We start from the raw sequence: 18518 nt of genomic DNA on the forward strand, positions 1-18518 counted from the left end.
AAAAAAAAAAAAAAAAAAAAAAAAAAAAAAAAACACTGCCAGGACCCCGGTTGTTCCCTTGTACACCCTCCAAATAACTTTTCCAAAAATATACACTAACATGAGTTAATTTGGTCTGTTTTTAAACTTAAATGGAATCATGCATTATATTATTTTGCATCTGAATGAGTCAATTAAATACATGACTGTAGTTCCATTCATGTTAGTTGAGTTCTGTGATTCTGTAGTATGACTGTATCACAGTTTATCCATTTTCCTTTGATATTTTCATTTGGATTGTTTGATGATTCATTATTATACAGAATGCTGCCGTGAACTTTTTATAGGTGTGTTTTTTGTTGAATATTACATTTTATCTGTTTGTCATTAGTGGATAATACCAAAGTTTGCCAATAAAGTTCTATCAATTTCCATATCCATTAGCAATGCCTAAAAATTGTTCCACATCTTCACCAACATTTGGTGTCACCAATATTTTCTAATTTTATCAGGTCTTGTGAGTGTGTCGTGATATGTCATTGTGCTGGATTGTTTAGTTGCCAACACATTTATCCTGGGAACTACATTTCCTGGAAAATTCTTCCCCACGTGGTTCCTGTTTGAAGTTGGTCAGAAGCAAAGTGGCATGAAATTTGCGAGGGTGAAGTGAAGCAGTAGGCATTACACTGTAAAGGTTGTGTTGGTAAGAGTTGGAGAGAGACAGTTTTAGGATTGCAAGTGCATTCCCATTTGTCCTCACTCTTCGGGGCACTTGTGTTGAGCTCTCCTTTGCACGGTGGTTTTAATTGTCATCTCCCTAATTATTAATAAGACTAAGCATATTATGACGTTTATTGGCCATTTTAATATTCTCTTCTGTGAAACATCTGCTCAGATCCCTTGATTACTTTTCCCATTCATTATGTTTCTTTTCCTTTTTTTAAGAAATAGGGTCTTGGCTGGGCATGGTGGCTCACAACTGTAATCCTAGAATTTTGGGAGGTGGAGGCGGGCAGATCACCTGGTGTTAGGAGTTTAAGACCAGCCTGGTCAACATGGTGAAACCCCATCTCTACTAAAAATACAAAAATTAGCTAGGCATGATGGTGGATGCCTGTAATCCTAGCTACTAGGAAGCTGAGGCAGGAGAATCGCTTGAACCCGGGAGGCAGAAGTTACAGTGAGCTGAGATTGAGCCAGCATGGGTGACAGAGCGAGACTCTGTCTTAAAAAAAAGAAGAAGAAGAATTGGGGTCTTACCTAGGCTGACTGAGACTTTTGGGCTCAAGCAATACTCCCAAGTAGTTGGAACTACAAGTGTGTGCCGTTGTGCCCACCTCCATTTTTTTGTTTGGTTGGTTTCATTTGGTATACTTTTCTTCATTTGGAGCTGTAAGAACTTCTAGTGTATTTGGAATACAATTATTTTGGTAGTTGATATGTATTGCGGATATCTTTTCCTAATGCCTTTTACTCTCACAATAGGACCCTTTAATAATTAGGAGTTCTTAATCTTAAAGCTGTTTACTCATCTTTTTCACTGTTTTAGCACTTTTCAATCTCCTCAAGTACTTATTTCTCCTGTCTAATTGAAACCTTGTACGCTTTAACCAACACTTCCATTCCTTCCACCACCCAGCCTCTGTTACCCACCATTCTGCTCTCTGCTTCTGTAAGTTTGATTGTTTTTGGTTTCACTTATAAACGAGATTATGCAGTATTTGTGTTCCTGTGCCTGGTTTATTTCTCTTAGCATAGTGTCCTCCAGGGTCATCCATGCTGTCCCAAGTAACAAAATTTCCCTCTTTTTAAAGGATAAATAATATGTTGTTTTGTCTATATACCACATTTTATTTATGCTGTCATTTATTTTTTAAAATTTTTGTTTTTAGTTTTGGGGTACATGTGCAGGTTGTGCAGGATTGTTACATAGGTAAATGTGTGCCATGGTGGTTTGTTGCGCCTTTCAACCCATCACCTAGGTATTCAGCCCAGCTAGTATTAACTATTTTTCCTAATGCTCTTCCTCCCGGTGCTGCACCCCCAACAGGTCCCAGCCTTTGGTATTCCATGTATCCATGTATCCTCATTGTTCAGCCCCCACTTATAAGTGAGAACATGCAGTGTTTGATTTTTTGTTCCTAAATTAGTTTAATGAGGCTAATGGCTTCCAGCTGCATCTATGTCCCCGCAAAGGACATGATCTTGTTCCTTTTTATAGTTGCATAGTATTCTGTGGTGTATATGTACCATATTTTCTTTATCCAGTCTATCATTTCTATCATTGATTGACATTTGGGTTGATTCCATGTCTTTGCTATTATGAAAAGTGATGCAATGAACATCCATGTGCATGAATCTTTACAATAGAATGATTTATATTCCTTTCGGTATATACCCAGTAATAGGATTGCTGGATCAAATGCTATTTTTGGTTCTAGATTTTTGAGGAATCACCACACCATCTTTCACAATGATTGAACTAACTTACATTCCCACGAATGATGTAAAAGTGTTCCTATTTTTTTTGCAACCTCACTAGCATCTGTTGTTTCTTGGCTTTTTAAAAATGACCATTCTGCCTGGCATGAGATGGTATCTGATTGTGGTTTTGATTTGCCTTTCTCTAATGGTCAGTGATGTTGAGCATTTTTTCATGTTTGTTGGCTGCATGAATGTCTTTTTTTGAAAAGTGTCTGTTCATGTCCTTTGCCCACTTTTTTAATGGGATCATTTTTTTTTCTTGTAAATTTGTTTGAGTTCCTTGTAGATTCTGGATGTTAGACCTTTGTCAGATGGATAGATTGCAAAAATTTTCTCTCACTCTGTACATAGTCTGTTCACCTTGATGATTGTTTCTTTTGCTGTACAGAAGCTCTTTTGTTTAATTAGATCCCATTTGCCACTTTTTGCTCTGATTGAAATTGCTTTTTTATGCATTCATTTATTGGTGGACATTTAGGTTGAGTCATTTCTGGACGATTGTGAATAATGCCTCAGTTAATGTGAGACAGCAGGTATCTCCTAAACATATTAATTTCATTTCATTTGGATATATAACCAGATAATACTGGATCATATGGTCATTCTATTTTTAGTTTACTGGGGAATCTGCATAAAGTGTTTCATAATAGCTGTACTAACTTACATTCCCACCAACAGTGTAGAAGTATTCCCTTTTTTCCACATCCTCACCAATATGTGTTACCTTTTGTCTTTTTGCCGTTGTAACAAATATGAGGTGTTATCTCATTGTGGTTTTAATTTGCAATTTTCTCATTATTGGTGATGTTGAGTATTTTAAAATATATGTTGGCCATTTTTATGTCTTCTTTTGAGAAATGTGTATTCAGAGCCTTTGCCCATTTCAAATTGGGTTATTTGTTTTATTGTTGTTGAGTTGAGTGCCTTATGTAACTTGGATGTTAACTCCTTATCAGATGTATACATTGTAAATGTTTTCCTCCAAGGTTTTCCTTCACTCTGTTCGTAGTTTTTCATGTGTGTGTATATGTGTGTGGGTTTCCTTTAAGAAACTTTTTAGATGGATGTAATCCCACTTGTTTATTTTTCTTCTTATTTCTTTAGCTATTGGGGTCAAATCCCCCCCCCAAAATTGTCTAGACCAATGTTATGTAGTTTTCCTTCTAGTAGTTTTATAGTTTCAGGTCATACATTTAAGTCTTTAATACATTTTGGGTTGATTTTTGTATATGATGTGAGATGAGATCAACTTCATTCTTCTGCTTATGGATAGCCAATTTTCCCAGCACCATTTATTAAAAAGACTATCCTTTCCCCATTGCATATTATTGCCACCTTTTTAAAAAATCAATTGATGGTAAGCACATGGGTTTGTTTGGGGGCTTTCTGTTCTCTTCTATTGGTCAACATGTACATTTTTATGCCAGTACCATGCTGTTGACACTATTTATTGTTAGAGACTTTTTCACTTTCAGGTGTAGGACTTCCTTAAGCATTTCTTTTAAGGCCAGTCAGTTTGAATTCCCTCAGTTTTGCTTATCAAGGAAATACTTTATGGCTCTGCTATTTATGAAGATTAGCTTTGCAGGGTATAGTATTCTTGCTTGGTACATTTGTTTTCATTTTTTGTTTTTTCAGCACTTTGAATATATCATTCTATTCTCTTCTGGCATGTAAGGTTTCTGCTGAGAAATCTACCATTAGTCTGTGGGGATTTCCTTATATGTGTCTAGATGCTTATTCTTGTTCTTTTTAGAATTCTCTTTTTGTCTCTGACTTATTACAGTTGACTACAATGTTCTGTAGAGAACACCTTTTTGGGGTGTGTCTACTTAGGAATTTCTGAGCTTTCTGCGTCTAAATATCTAGATGTCTTGCTAAACTTGAGATGTTTTCAGCTATTATTTCATTAAATAGATTTTCTATGACTTTTGGCTTCTCTTCACCTTCTAGACCACTCAAAATTTGAATATTTAGTCACTTTATGGTGTTCCATATGATATATAGCCTTTGTTCATTTTTATTGTCTTATCTTTCTTTGGTCTGACTGGGTAATTTCAGAAGACCTGTCTTCAATTTCTGAAGTTATTTCTTCTGCTTTATGTAGTATTTTTTTGTTTTTCTTTTTTTGAAATGATGTTTCACTCTTGTTGCCCAGGCTGGAGTACAATGGCACAATCTTGGCTCACTGCAACCTCCGCCTCCTGGGTTCAAGTGATTTTCCTGCCTCAGCCTCTCAAGCAGCTGGAATTATGCCACCATGCCTGGCTAATTTTTTGTATTTAGTAGAGATGGGATTTTACCATCTTGGTCAGGCTGGTCTTGAACTCCTGACCTCAGATGACCCACCTGCCTCAGCCTCCAAAAGTGCTGGCATGAACCACTGTGCCTGGCTGATCTAGTCCTTTTTTTAAGCTCTTGAGTGAATTTTTTATTTTCTTAATTGAATCTTTAGTTCCATTGATTTCTATCTGATTCCTTTTTTAATGATATCTATCTCTTTGGTGAATTTCTTATCTATATACTGCATTGTTTCTCTTATTTATTGTTTGTCTGTGTTCTCTTGTATCTTACTGAGCTTCTTTAACATCACTATCTTGAATTCTTTTTCCAGTATTTCATAAAGTTCTTTTTTACTGGAAACTTACTGGAAAATTATTGTGTTCCTTTGGAAGTGTCATATTTCCTTGCTTTTCATGTTTCTTGTGTCTTTATGTTGATATCTGTGCATCTGGTGTAATAGTTACTTCTTTCAAATTTTTAGATTGGCTTTTGTAGAGGAAGACTTTTTCCTGAATATGTATGCATGGTCTTGGTTGGGTAGGGCACTTTAGCTTTGCTTTTGAGTACATGCAGTAGTATAATCTCAGTTTGATTTCTTCTGTTTGATTTCTTCAGCATCAGCATAATCTGTGGTTTTCTCAGTGACTAAGGGTGCAGTTATTAGTGCAGTCTGTGGTGAGGTTTTCCTGGGACAGGGACATCAGGTAAGCCAGTCCTTGGGACCCACTGGGTAGTGTTGGGTCAAGCAGGCCTGTCTTTGTGCCTCCAGGTGGTATACATGGACACGAGTGTTAGCAGGTCTAAACAGGCTGATCATTGAGTTCAGTCTTTTTAAATGTAATAAAACTTGTTTTGTGGAATAACATGGTTTACCCTGGATATGTCCTATACACACTTGAGAAAAATCTGTGTTCTATTTTTGTTTCATGGCATGCTCTGTGTATGTTAGGTTAAATTGGCTCTGTTTCCTTATTGCTTTTGAACCTAGGAGGTGGAGGTTGCAGTGAGCCAAGATCTCACCACTGCACTCCAGCCTGAGTGACAGAGCAAGACTCTGTCTCAAAAAAAGAGATATGCTTATCAATCCATGTAAAATAACCAAAGAGATTTTGAAAGGGATTGTGCTCAACCTGCATAATAAATTGAGGGGTGATCTAGGTTGGCCAAATAGGAACAGCTCTGGATTGCAGTTCCCAGTGAAAACACTGAGGGTGAGTGACCACCACATTTCCAAATGAATTTTTACTGCCCACAGACAAGGAGATTCCTGGGCAGAAAAGCACCATGAGTCTCCAGCACAGCTGTTTCAGCCAGTACAGCAGGTCTCTGCACAAAAACTCACACAAATCCGGGCACCGTTTCAACTGGCAACTGGAATGCCTGGGAGACAAGAGTCACCCATTCAACTGAAAAAAAGGGGGCTGAAACAGGGAGCCTGGTCATCTGGCTCTGCTGGTCCCACCCCACAAAGACCAGCAATCTGGAACACTCTGGTTTGAGAGTTTCACAGCAAGCACAGCTGGACCCAGGACGGTCCAGCTCTGTGGGTGGATGGGCATCCACCATTACTGAGGCAGTCCACCACTACTAAGGCAGTCCACCATTACCGAGGCAGTCCACCATTACTGAGGCAGTCCGCCATTACTGAGGCAGTCTGCCATTACCGAGGCATACTACAATTACCAAGGCAATTCTAACTATACCCCTATAAACAAAACTGCGAGGAAGTTCACACAGGAGCTGGGCAGAGCCCATGGCAGCTCAGCAATGCCTCTCCTGGCAGACTGTGTCTGGAGTACCTCCTCACTGGGCAGGGCATCTCTGAAAAAAGGCAGCAGAATGACAGGAACTTATAAATAAAGCTCCACCTTCCCAGGACAGAGCACCTGAGAAAAAAAGGCGGTTATGAGTTCTGCTGCAGCAGACTTAAACGTACCTGCCCAGCAGCTCTGACTGGAACAACAGAGCTCACAGCTCAGCACTTGAGCTCCTATAAGGGACAGACTGTCTTCTCAAGCAGCTCCCTGACCCCCATATAACCGAAGAGACAGCTCATAAAGGAGAGCTCAGGCTGACATCTGGCAGGTATCCTTCTGGGACAAAGATAACAGAAGAAGAAACTGTCAGCAACCCTTACTGTTCTGCAGCCACTGCAGGTGATCCCCAGGCAAGCAGGGTCTGGAGTGGAACTCCAGCAGTCCTACAGCAGAGGGACCTGAGTGTTAGAAGGAAAACTAAGAAACAAAGAAATAACTTCATCAGCAACAAAAAGGACGTCCACTCAGAGACCCCATCTGAAAGTTACCAACTACAATGACCACAGGTAGATAAATCCACAAAGATGGGAAGAAACGAGTGCAAAAAGGTTGAAAATACCCAAAACCAGAATGCCTCTCCTCCTACAAGGGATCACAACTCCTCACCAGCAAGGGAACAAGGCTGGATGGAGAATGAGTCTGATGAATTGACAGAAACAGGTTTCAGAAGGTGGGTGATAACAAACTTCTCTGAGCTAAAAGATCATGTTCTAACCCAATGCAAAGAAACTAAGAACGTTTAAAAAAGTTTGACGATATGTTAACGAGAATAAACAGCTTAGAGAGGAATATAAATTAATTGATGGAGCTGAAAAATACAACACGAGAACTTCGCGAAGCATACACAAGTTTCAATAGCCAAATTGACCAAGCAGGAGAAAGGATATCAGAGATTGAAGATCAGCTCAATGAAATAAAACAAGAAGGCAAGATTAGAGAAAAAAGTAAAAAGAAATGAACAAAGCCTCCAAGAAATATGGGATTATGCAAAAAGACCTAATCTACGTTTGATAGGTGTACCTGAATGTGACGAAGAGAATGAGTCCAAGCTGAAAAACACTCTTCAAGATATCATCCAGGTAAACTTCCCCAACCTAGCAAGGCAGGCCAACATTCAAGTCCAGGAAATAGAGCACCACAAAGATATTCCTCAAGAAGAGCAATCCCAAGGCACATAATCATCAGATTCACCAGAGTTGAAATGAAGGAAAAAATGCTAAGGGCAGCCAGAGAGAAAGGTCGGGTTACCCACAAAGGAAGCCCAACAGACTCACAGTGGATCTCAGCAGAAACCCTACAAGCCAGAAAAGAGTGGGGCCAGTACTCAACATCCTTAAAGAACTTTCAATCCAGAATTTAATATCCAGCCAAACTAAGCTTCATAAGTGAAGGAGAAATAAAATCCTTTATGAACAATCAATTGCTCAGAGATTTCATCACCACCAAGTCTGCTTTACAAGAGCTCCTAAAAGAAGCATTAAACATAGAAAGGAACAACCAGTACCAACCACTCCAAAAACATACCAAATAGTAAAGAGCATCGACACAATGAAGAAACTGCCTCAACTAATGGGAAAAACAACCAGCTAGCATCAAAATGACAGGATCGAATTCACACATAACAATTTTAACCTTAAATGTAAATGGGCTAAATACCCCAATAAAAAAGACTGGCAAATTGGATAAAAAGTCAAAACCTATCGATGTGCTGTATCCAGGAAACCCATCTCACATGGAAGGATACACATAGGCTCAAAATAAAGGGATGAAGGAAGATTTACCAAGCAAATGGAGAGCAAAAAAAATCAGGAGTTGCAATCCCAGTCTCTGATAAAATAGACTTTAAACCAATAAAGATCAAAAGAAACAAAGAAGGGCATTACATAATGGTAAAAGGATCAGTGCAACAAGAAGAGCTAACGATCCTAAATATATACACACCTAATACAGGAGCACCCAGATACATAAAGCAAGTTCTTAATGACCTACAAAGAGACCTAGACTCCCACACAATAATAGTGGGAGACTTTAACTTTCCACTGCCAATATTAGACAGATCAACGAGACATAAAAATAACAAGGATATCCAGGACTTGAACTCAGACCTGGACCAAGCAAACCTAATTGACATTTACAGAACTCTCCACCCCAAATCTACAGAGTATACATTCTTCTCAGCACCACATCACACCTACTGTAAAACTGACCACATAATTGGAAGTAAATCACTCCTCAGCAAATGCAAAAGAACGGAAACCATAACAAACAGTCTCTCAGACCACAGTGCAATCAAGTTAGAACTCAGAACTCAGAAACTAACTCAGAACCACACAACTACATGGAAACTGAACAACTGGCTCTTGAATGTTGACTGGATAAAACAATGAAATGAAGGCAGAAGTAAAGATTTTCTCCGAAACCACCGAGAATGAAGACACAACGTACCAGAATCTCTGGGGCACATTTAAAAGAGTGTCTAGAGGAAAATTTACAGCAATAAATGCCCACATGGGAAGCAAGGAATGATCTAAAATCGATGCCCTATTGTCAAAATTAAAAGAGCTATAGGAGCAAGATTTAAAAAAAAAACTCAAAAGCTAGCAGAAGACAAGAAATAACTAATATCAGAGCAGAACTGAAAGGGATAGAGACATCACACACTGATGTCTGTGAGAGGGGACTAGGTGAGGGACAGTGGGGGTAGGGAGTTGGGGAGGGATAATATGGGGAGAAATGCCAGATATAGGTGATGGGGATGGAGGCAGCAAACCACATTGCCATGTATGTACCTATGCAGCAATCCTGCGTTCTTCACATGTACCCCAGAACCTAAAGTGCAGTGAAATATATATAATAAATAAATAAATATAGGGGGTGTTGCCATCTTAATATTAAGTCTTCTGATTCATGTAAGTGATGCATCTTTTATTATGCTTTAATTTCTTTCAGTAGTGTTTTATAGTTTTCTGTGTATACATTATCATTTATGTGTAAATATATCTTTGTCATTTTAATAAAATTTATTGTCTGTTTCTAGCATTGATCCCTAGAAAACTTAAAAGAGAAACTTAATCTCTATTTTTGTCCCCTATAAATAATAAAGTGGTCCTGTATTCATTTTTTAAAACTTTAAAAAATATACATATTTCCAAAGATTCCCACATTTATTTATTCAGCAAACATTTATTAAACACCTTCTATGTGCCAGGCAGATACAGATATTTGCCCTCATACAGCTGAAAGCCATAGAATTTAATATTGATATATCAATAAAATTTAGTAAAAATATTTAAAGGAGCCTCTGAACTCTTATATCACTTATTTAAGTCTTCTTATAGGACTTATACATTATATTCTATTTTTTTTGTTAAAACTTGAAACACCACATATGTCTATAAACAACTACCTCTAAAGAAAATGTATGGTCCATGATGATTATTGCTAAAACTGTTTTTTCTTCCTTACTTTTAATCTTATTTTTAATGTTTGTTTCTAACCATTGTGAGTGAATTAAAATATATTTAAATTTTTTAATGCTTTCTGGGGGAGGACATAGAAAGGAGATATTCATATAAGTGGTTTATAGCTTCATTTAAGTGTTTATCATGTCTTAACAATATAAGGTGAATTATTGGGGAAGTTATCTCTGGGCATTTAAGAAGCACAGTCTGCCACTCTTTAGCTGACTAATTTTGATGAAGCTACTTAACTTTCTGAGCCTTGATTCTTATCCTTTATAAATTGGAGATGATATTTATTATTTAACCCATTTTGATTGTAGACATTAAACTAGGTAATATTTGTGAATGTATTTTGAAAACTCTAAGGCGCTGTATGGATGTGCTGTTTTATATGATATGTGATTTCTGTCGACTCTCCCACAGGAGTACCAACTCATGATAGGAGTCAGTAATCGGATGCTCTGGGCGGCCTATTTCTTCACATTCCTCTCTTTGTATTCTATTATCATCATTTTTATGTGCATAATTTTCTTTGTCAAGGCAAGTGTCTATTTCACTGCAGCATGTTGTGGATAAACTTTGAGAGGGAAAACAGAAACATGGTGTGGGGCCAAATGGGTCTTGGGTTTTTAGGGAATGAAACTGTGGCTTTTGTTGACTCCATGGAGGAAACTCAGAGACTGCTTAGTCTCTCAGCAAACAAAACTTTAGACCTAGAGGGATGAGCCACCTGTAAGAAATAAATTATTAACTCTCCATCTCACTGAGCAGAGTCATCAGTTTCACTAAGACTATTAAAATACTTATGGATATTTCATTTTTCCTCTTTGGTTTTGTTGCGATGCCACTTAGAACATGACTGACCTGGTTTCCTAATTGTTTTGCTAGGTTGAACCCGCACCAGTCATCCAAAGCAGTGACCCAACACTTATCTTTATCTTTTTGCTATTTTATGCCATTGCCACAATATGCTTCAGCTTTATGGTTAGCACTTTCTTCAGTAAAGGTGAGTCTGAGATTCCAATAGTGAAATATTCTCAGTAAGTATATTTTAACTGCCAACTCATCTACAGCCTCTGTTTACACACTCTAACTGAGAAGACAAATATCATATACATGTGAAATTATTTGGACGGGAATGAAGAGAGCAATGACAATTAACATAGCACAGGATACATGTGAAAAAAGACAAAAACCAAAAAAGAGCCTGTCTGGGTGTTCTTTCTAACCTTTAGCTGCTGCTTCATCTATGGAATTTGTCCGACCCTTCCAACAGCAAGGGTTGAGATGGAGATGGCTCCTGTATGTTCTATTGGAGGGACTAATGTCCGCTAGTATCTGATGATGAGAGTGGTATATGTGAAGAGGGAAAAAAAGGCAGTACTGCTTCAATGAAAGAAAGGGTCCTTGCACTTAATTAATAGATCCTCATCGTGTGTCTTCTGTGTATTTATGTTTTTTGTTTGTCTGTTTATTTGTTTTGAGACAGAGTCTCACTCTGTGGCCCAGGCTGGAGTGGCACAGTCTTGGCCCACGGCAATCTCACCTCCCAGGTTCAAGCAGTTCTCCTGCCTCATCCACCTGGGCAGCTGGGACTAATTTTGTATTTTTAGTAGAGATGGGGTTTCACCATGTTGGCTAGGCTGATCTTGAACTCCAGACTTCAGGTTATCTGCCTGCCTTGGCTTCCAAAAATGCTGGAATGTCCAGCCTATGTGTCTAAAATATACTGTCTGCCCCACAGAGCTAATAGTGACCTCGGGAATATGACTATTATATGCATAAAAAAGTAGCTTATGAAAAACATTAGGGTCATGTGATTTGCAGAGCACAAGTTGGGGACCCAGGAAAACCAGTGGTATAATTCCAGTCGGACTCTGAAGGCCTGAGAAGCAGGAGAGGTGATGGTGTAAACCTCAGTTCAAAGGCTGGAACAAACTGATGTCCCAGTCAAGCAGGCAGCAAGGAAGAAAAGAGAGAATTCCCCGTTCTTCCACCCTTTTGTTCTTTTCAGACCCTCGACAGATTGGATGATGCCTACCCACATTGGGGAGGATCATCTGCTTTGCTGAGTCCACTTATTGAAATGCTTATCTCATTTGGGAACCTCCTGACAGACACACCCAGAAATAATGTTTAATCTGTATATCCCATGGAGAGTCAAGTTGACATGTAAAATTTACCATCGTAAGAGGACATACCTAAAATGCAATAAAATAAATAAATGGGGGGAAAAAAAGAGGACATACAGAGAACAATGAAAATTAATGAAATATAGTATACACATTTTTTAAAAAAGGAAATGGATAAAGATATTCCAGATTGAGATAGGCCTGGAAATGCCTCCAGTAGAGGTAGGTTTCAAAACATTTGTGTTGGAAGATGGGAATGAACAGGAAGTCAAGTCAGTGGATGCAAGTATACATTCATTCATTCAAGTTTTGGGATATTTGTGACCATGCATGGTGGCTCACACCTGTAATCTCAGCACCTTGGGAGGCCAAGGTGGGAGGATCACTTGAGGTCAGGACTTTGAGACCAACCTGGCCAAAATGGTGAAATTCCGTCTCTATTGAAAATACAAAAATTAGCTGTGTGTGGTGGTGGGCACCTGTAATCCAAGTTAGGAGGCTAAGGCAGGAGAATCGCCTGAACCTGGGAGGTGGAGGTTGCAGTGAGCTGAGATCATGCCACTGCACTCTAGCCTGGGCAACAGAGTAAAACTCCATTCCCCCACCCCCCAAAAAAGAGAAATGTGGATATTTGATCTTGTACAGTGTCTAATACACAAAGACTAAGAAAAATCATTTCCTTTCCCATTGAGGGCTCACATGCAAAGTGGTTTTATGAATTTACAGCCTCACTGGAAGAAGATGAGAATTCTTCATGTTGCATATTCTTGCCAATAATTAGAATTGCCAAGCTTTAAATTGTGCCAAATTAGGAATGTGAAATGTTATAGCAATTAAGTCTGCATTTCCCAATTGCTAATGAAGTTGAGTGTGTGCTACTAATATGAGTCATGTGTGTTTCCTCTTCTATAACTCTGTTAATGTGTTCTGATTTTTTATAGTTATTAAAAATTTCTAATAGTATTTTTACTTAAAGTCTATTTTGTCTGATCTTTGTATGCCCACCCTGATTTCTTTTTGTTATTTTCATGGAGTATCTTTTTCTATCCTTTGACTTTTAACCAGTTTGTATATTTGAATCATTTTTTTAATCCATACTGTCACAGGGAGGGAAACATCACACACTGGGGCCTGTCTGGGGGTTGGGGGACTATGGGAGGGATAGCAGCGTGTGAGGGGATTGGGGAGTGATAGCATTAGGAGAACTACCTAATGTAGATGATGGAGTGATGGATGCAGCAAACCAGCATGGCAGGTGTATACCTATGTAACAAACCTGCGTGTTCTACATATTTACCCCAGAACTTAAAGTATAATAAATGAATTTTTTAAAAAATCCATTCTGCCACCTTTGCCTTTTAGTGAAGATGATAATACAGAACTGACGTCTGCCATTTTGGTATTTGTTTTATATATGTCATATCTTTTTTTCTCTCATATCTTCCATTTTGAGTTCCAGCTAATTTCCTTTTCTGTATATATTCTAATTCTTCTCTGAGGGGGTAATTTGGATATTACAATTAGTATCTTAAACAGTTTAATTTGGATTAATAACAATTTAGCTTCAATACTGTACAAAAACTCTTCTGTCAAGCTTCAGCTTGACAGATATGTTAGTATTTTCACAAATTACATCTTTCTATTGTGTGCCTATTAACATGTTTATAATTATTTTATGCATTTATCTTTTAAGTCATGTAGAAGGAAAAAGAAACCAAGATCATAACACTGGCTTTTATATTTGTCTTTGTAGCTACCTTAACTGGAGTGCTTTATTTTTTCATATGACTTCAAGTTACCATCTATTGTCTTTTCGTTCAGCTGGAAGAACTACATTGTAGGGCAGGTCTATTAACAACAAATTTTCTTAGATTTTGCTACTCTGGGAATTTCCTAATATTGCTTAATTTTTTTTTTTTTTTTTTTTTTTGATTTTTTTTTTTTTTTTTTTTTGAGACAGAGTCTCACTCTGTTGCCCAGGCTGGAGTACAGTGACACGATCCTGGCTCATTGCAACCTCCGCCTTCAAGTTCAAGTGATGCTCATGCCTTAGCCTCCCAAGTAGCTGGGATTACAAGCTTGTGCCACCGTGCCTAGCCAATTTTTATGTTTTTTAAGTAGAGATAGGGTTTCACCATGTTGCCCAGGCTGGTCTCTACTTCTTGGTCCCAAGCGATCTGTCCACCTCAGCCTCTGAAAGTGCTGGGGCCACAGGCATGAGCCTCCACTCTTGGCTCTTCCTAATTTTTAAAAAAGATATTTTTAGAGCAGTTTTAGATTAAAGGCAAAATTCAGATGAAGGTACAGAGCTTTCCTGTAAACCCTCTGCTCCCCACATGAGTGGCCTCCCCAAGTATCAGCATCCCACATCAGAGAAGTACATTTGTTACAATTGATAAACCTGTACTAACACATCATAATCACCCAACCCCTGACAAACTTATCTTTTTACTATATTATTTCTGTGTTTTTTTTCTTAGCATGCCTAAAGATTTATTACTATTTTCCAACAGGTAGCTTTTGATTTCATTAATTTTCTCTACTGATCTCCTGTTTTTAATATCATTAATTTCTACTCTAATGCCCATGATTTCCTTTCTTCTGCTTACTTTGGATTTAATTTGTTCTTCCTTTTCTAGTTTCCTAAGGTAGAAACTTAAATTATTGGTTTTAGATCTTTTTTCTTTTTTAATATCTTCATTAAATGCATAAATTTCTCATGAGAGTTCTTCTTTAACCCAAGTATAATTTAGAAACATATCATTTAATCTCCATGTGTTTTGATATTTCCCAGTATCTTTCAGTTATTTTTTTCTATTTTAATGTCATGTGGTTTGAGAGCAGACATCATATAGTTTTGTCCCTTTACATTTGTTGAGGTGCATTTTATGACCCAGAATATTGTCTGTTCTAGTGAATGTTCCATGTGAGCTTGACAATAATTTCTATTCTCTTGTCGTTAAATGAAGTAGCCTATCGATGTTTATTATAGCCTATTGATTGATGGTATTGTTGAGTCCAACTGTGTCCTTACTGATTTTCTGCCTGCTGGATCTGTCCATTCCTGATAGAGGGTTATGAAAGCCTCCAACTATGATAGTGGATTCAAATTTTTCTCCTTAGAATGCTATTCATTTTTCACTCATGCATTTTGATGGTCTGCTCTTAAGTGCACGCTCTTTAAGGATTGTTATATCTTCTTGGAGATTTGACCCATTTATTGTTATGTAATGCCCTTCATTCCTGATAACTTTACTAGCTTTGAAGTGTACTGTCTGTAATGTATATGGCTATTCCTGCTTTCTTTTGATTAGTGTTAGCATGGCATATTTTTTCCACCCATCTGCTTTTAAACTACATGGGTTTTTATAGCTAATGTGGATTTATTGTAGACATTATATCATAGGGTCTTATTTTTTTCTAATCCCCTCTGACAATCTATTTTAATTGGTGCATGTAGACCTTTGACACTCAAAGTGATTATTAATATAGTTATATTAATATCTACCATATTTATTCGGTAGTATTCCATTTGTTGTCCCTGTTCTTTGTTTCTATTTTTGTCTTCCACTTTTTCTCTGCCTTTGGTGGTTTTCATTGAGCATTTTATATGGTTCCATTTTCTCTCCTTCTTAGCATATCAGTTGTACTTCTTTTTTTTCTTTTCTCTCTTTTTTTTTTTTTAAATTGTTTTAGTTGTTGCCCTAGAGTTTGGAAGATACCATTTACAATACATTTACAATTAATTCACAACTACTTTAAAGTAACACTATACTATCTCACTTTCACTAGTAATGTGAGTACCTCGTAATAACAAAATAATTCTAATTTCTTCCTCCCATCCTATCTTTGTTGTCATGCATTTCATTTATATATAAACCTACATAAATATATATGCCTAAGATATATGTATACATAAGAGTACATAATCAAATTCATTGTTGATATTATTTTTGTGAATGAACTCTTAGTTGTTCAATTAAGAACAAGAAATGCACATCATGGTGACAATAATACTATATTGTATATTTCAATTTTTTTTAACTTTTATTAAGTTCAGAGGCATGAGCACAGGTTTGTAACTTAGGTAAACTGTGTCATGGGGGCTTGTTGTACAGATTATTTTGTTACCCATGTATTAAGCCTAGTACCCATTAGTTATTTTTTTCTGATCCTCTTCCAACTCTCCACAATCCAAAAGGCCCCCATGTGTGTTGTTCCCCTCTATATGTCCGTGTGTTCTTATCATTTAGCTCCCACTTATCAGTAAGAACATGCAGTATTTGGTTTTCCACTACTGTATTAGTTTGCTAAGGATAATGGCCTTCAGCTTTATACAAGTCCCTGCAAAGGACATGTTTCATTCTTTTTTATGGCTGCGTATACTGCATGGTGTGTAAGTACCACATTTTGTTTATCCAGAGTAAATCTTAAATATCCTCCCTCCACCCCATCCCCCACACAGATATGAGGTGATGGATATGTCAATCAGCTTGATTATGGTAATCATTTTACAATATATACATATATCAAATCATCACACCATATGCTTGAAATAGAGACAATTGTTATTTTTCAATAAGGTTGGGAGAAAAAAGTTTTTATGTTACCTTCACTTATTAAGTCTTTGATGCTCTAAGCCCCCACCCGATGGCCACCACGACCATAATGGTGACATGCATGCAGCAGGGCCCCTGCCGGGGGTGCAGAGTCCACTTTTCTTCTCTTTAAAGAATTTATTTTACTATTTCTTGCAAGGCAGGTGAACTGGGAACACATTTCCTCAATTTTTGTTAGTCTAGGAAAGTCTATTTCTCTTTTACATTCAAAGGATAATTTCACAAGGTGCAGAATTTTAGGTTGAAAGTTTTTTTCTTCAACCTAAAATTTCCTTCAACTTAAAACATTTCAGTCTTCAGGCTTTGTTTCTGAAAAGAAGTTGGATGTCATTCTTATTTTTTTTCCTCTATAGGTGAACTGTTTTCTTCCTCTGGCTTTTTTCAGGATTTTTTTCCTTTATCTTTGATTTTCTGTAATTTGAAAATGATTTGCCTAGTTGAAGTTTTCTGACATTTGTCCTGCTTGGTGTTCTCTGAGTTTTCTGGATCTGTGGTGTGGTGTCTGACATTAATTTGGGGGAAATTTGCAGCCATTGTTGAGTCAAATATTTCTTCGTTTCTTTCTTTATTCTACTTCTTATGTTCTCATTATGCATTTGTTATAGCTTTCATAGTTGTCACATGGTTCTTGGATATTCTGTTCTGTTCTTTTTTTTTAAGCCTTTATTTTCTTTGCTTTACAGTTCTTGATATTTATATCTATATATCCCCAAGCTCAGAGATTCTTTCCTTAGCCGTGTTCAGTCTATGAATAAGCCCATCAAAGGCATTCTTCATTTTGGTTACATTGTTTTTTATCTTTAGCATTTCTTTTTCATTCATTATTAGGATTTTTATCTTCATGCTTATATTGCCCACTAACTTTGTATGCTGGTTACTTTATCTGTTAGAGCCCTGTGCTGCGGGAAGCAATGGTGAATAAAACAGACAAGTTTCTATTTCTCACAGCACTTATTTTAGTGCACTCATAATCAACAAAAATATTTATGTTTTAGATTCTTGAAGATTGCTTAAGTTGACCTTATAATTTTCTTCTTAATTGCAGTGCATATTGCAGTTGCTTTGGGAGGTTTGCTTTTTTTCGCCATCTACTTTCCAGCTGCTGGCCTCAGTGTCTACTATGGACAGATGACACTTATCCAGAAGCTGGCAGCCTGTCTCAGCTCAAACTTTGCAATGGCATTGGGAGTTAAATTTCTAGCTGATGCAGAAACATGGAGTGAGTATTTGCCTTGCAATTTTTACAATGTTTCTAGTAGCTATATCTTTGGTATCTTATTGGATATTTACAATTCTAATATTGATTTAGGTTGCTAAACTGCCCTTTAAAAAATTGGACTCCTTTACACCACCACCTACAGACAGGAGTGCTTCTGCATTCTGTATTAGTAGTTCAAAAATTTCCTGCCAGCCTCTTCCCACTTTTTTTGGAATTACCACCTGCTGTCTAATGATAGGGTGGAAAGTGGCATGGTCTGCTTTTAGTAACCTCCTTCCTTTTTCAGTTAGCACAGTATCTATGCAAGAATTCTTCTAGTCCTCTGTCTTTTGGTCAGCATTCATCCCAACTTTTCAATGATTATGTTTTTCTAAAATTTTATATTTTGGTGAACATTTGGCATGAGGAGGGGTGGAGAGAGAGGAGCCACCATCTGAACAACCGATAGGCCTGGTTATTTTTGTTAAACCCTACTTTTCTGGCTTTTTGTTATATATGTATATAACGATTTTTTTTTTTTTTTT

At 37.3% G+C, this 18518-nt stretch overlaps 1 protein-coding gene across 1 annotated transcript in view; it reads left to right on the plus strand.

Annotated features, from left to right (window-relative positions):
* The window catches only part of LOC108308392 (ATP-binding cassette sub-family A member 3-like), a 154478-nt gene that overhangs the window by 18977 nt on the left and 116983 nt on the right, over positions 1–18518 (plus strand). Inside the window, exons 6-7 of the mRNA XM_017534180.2 lie at positions 10448–10564; positions 10913–11030. Coding sequence (XP_017389669.1) covers positions 10448–10564; positions 10913–11030 — 235 coding nt within the window. The remainder of the gene's footprint in view (positions 1–10447; positions 10565–10912; positions 11031–18518) is intronic.

This window comes from Cebus imitator, unplaced genomic scaffold (genome assembly GCF_001604975.1).
Source record: "Cebus imitator isolate Cc_AM_T3 unplaced genomic scaffold, Cebus_imitator-1.0 Scaffold85, whole genome shotgun sequence".
NCBI classification, from domain to species: domain Eukaryota; kingdom Metazoa; phylum Chordata; class Mammalia; order Primates; family Cebidae; genus Cebus; species Cebus imitator.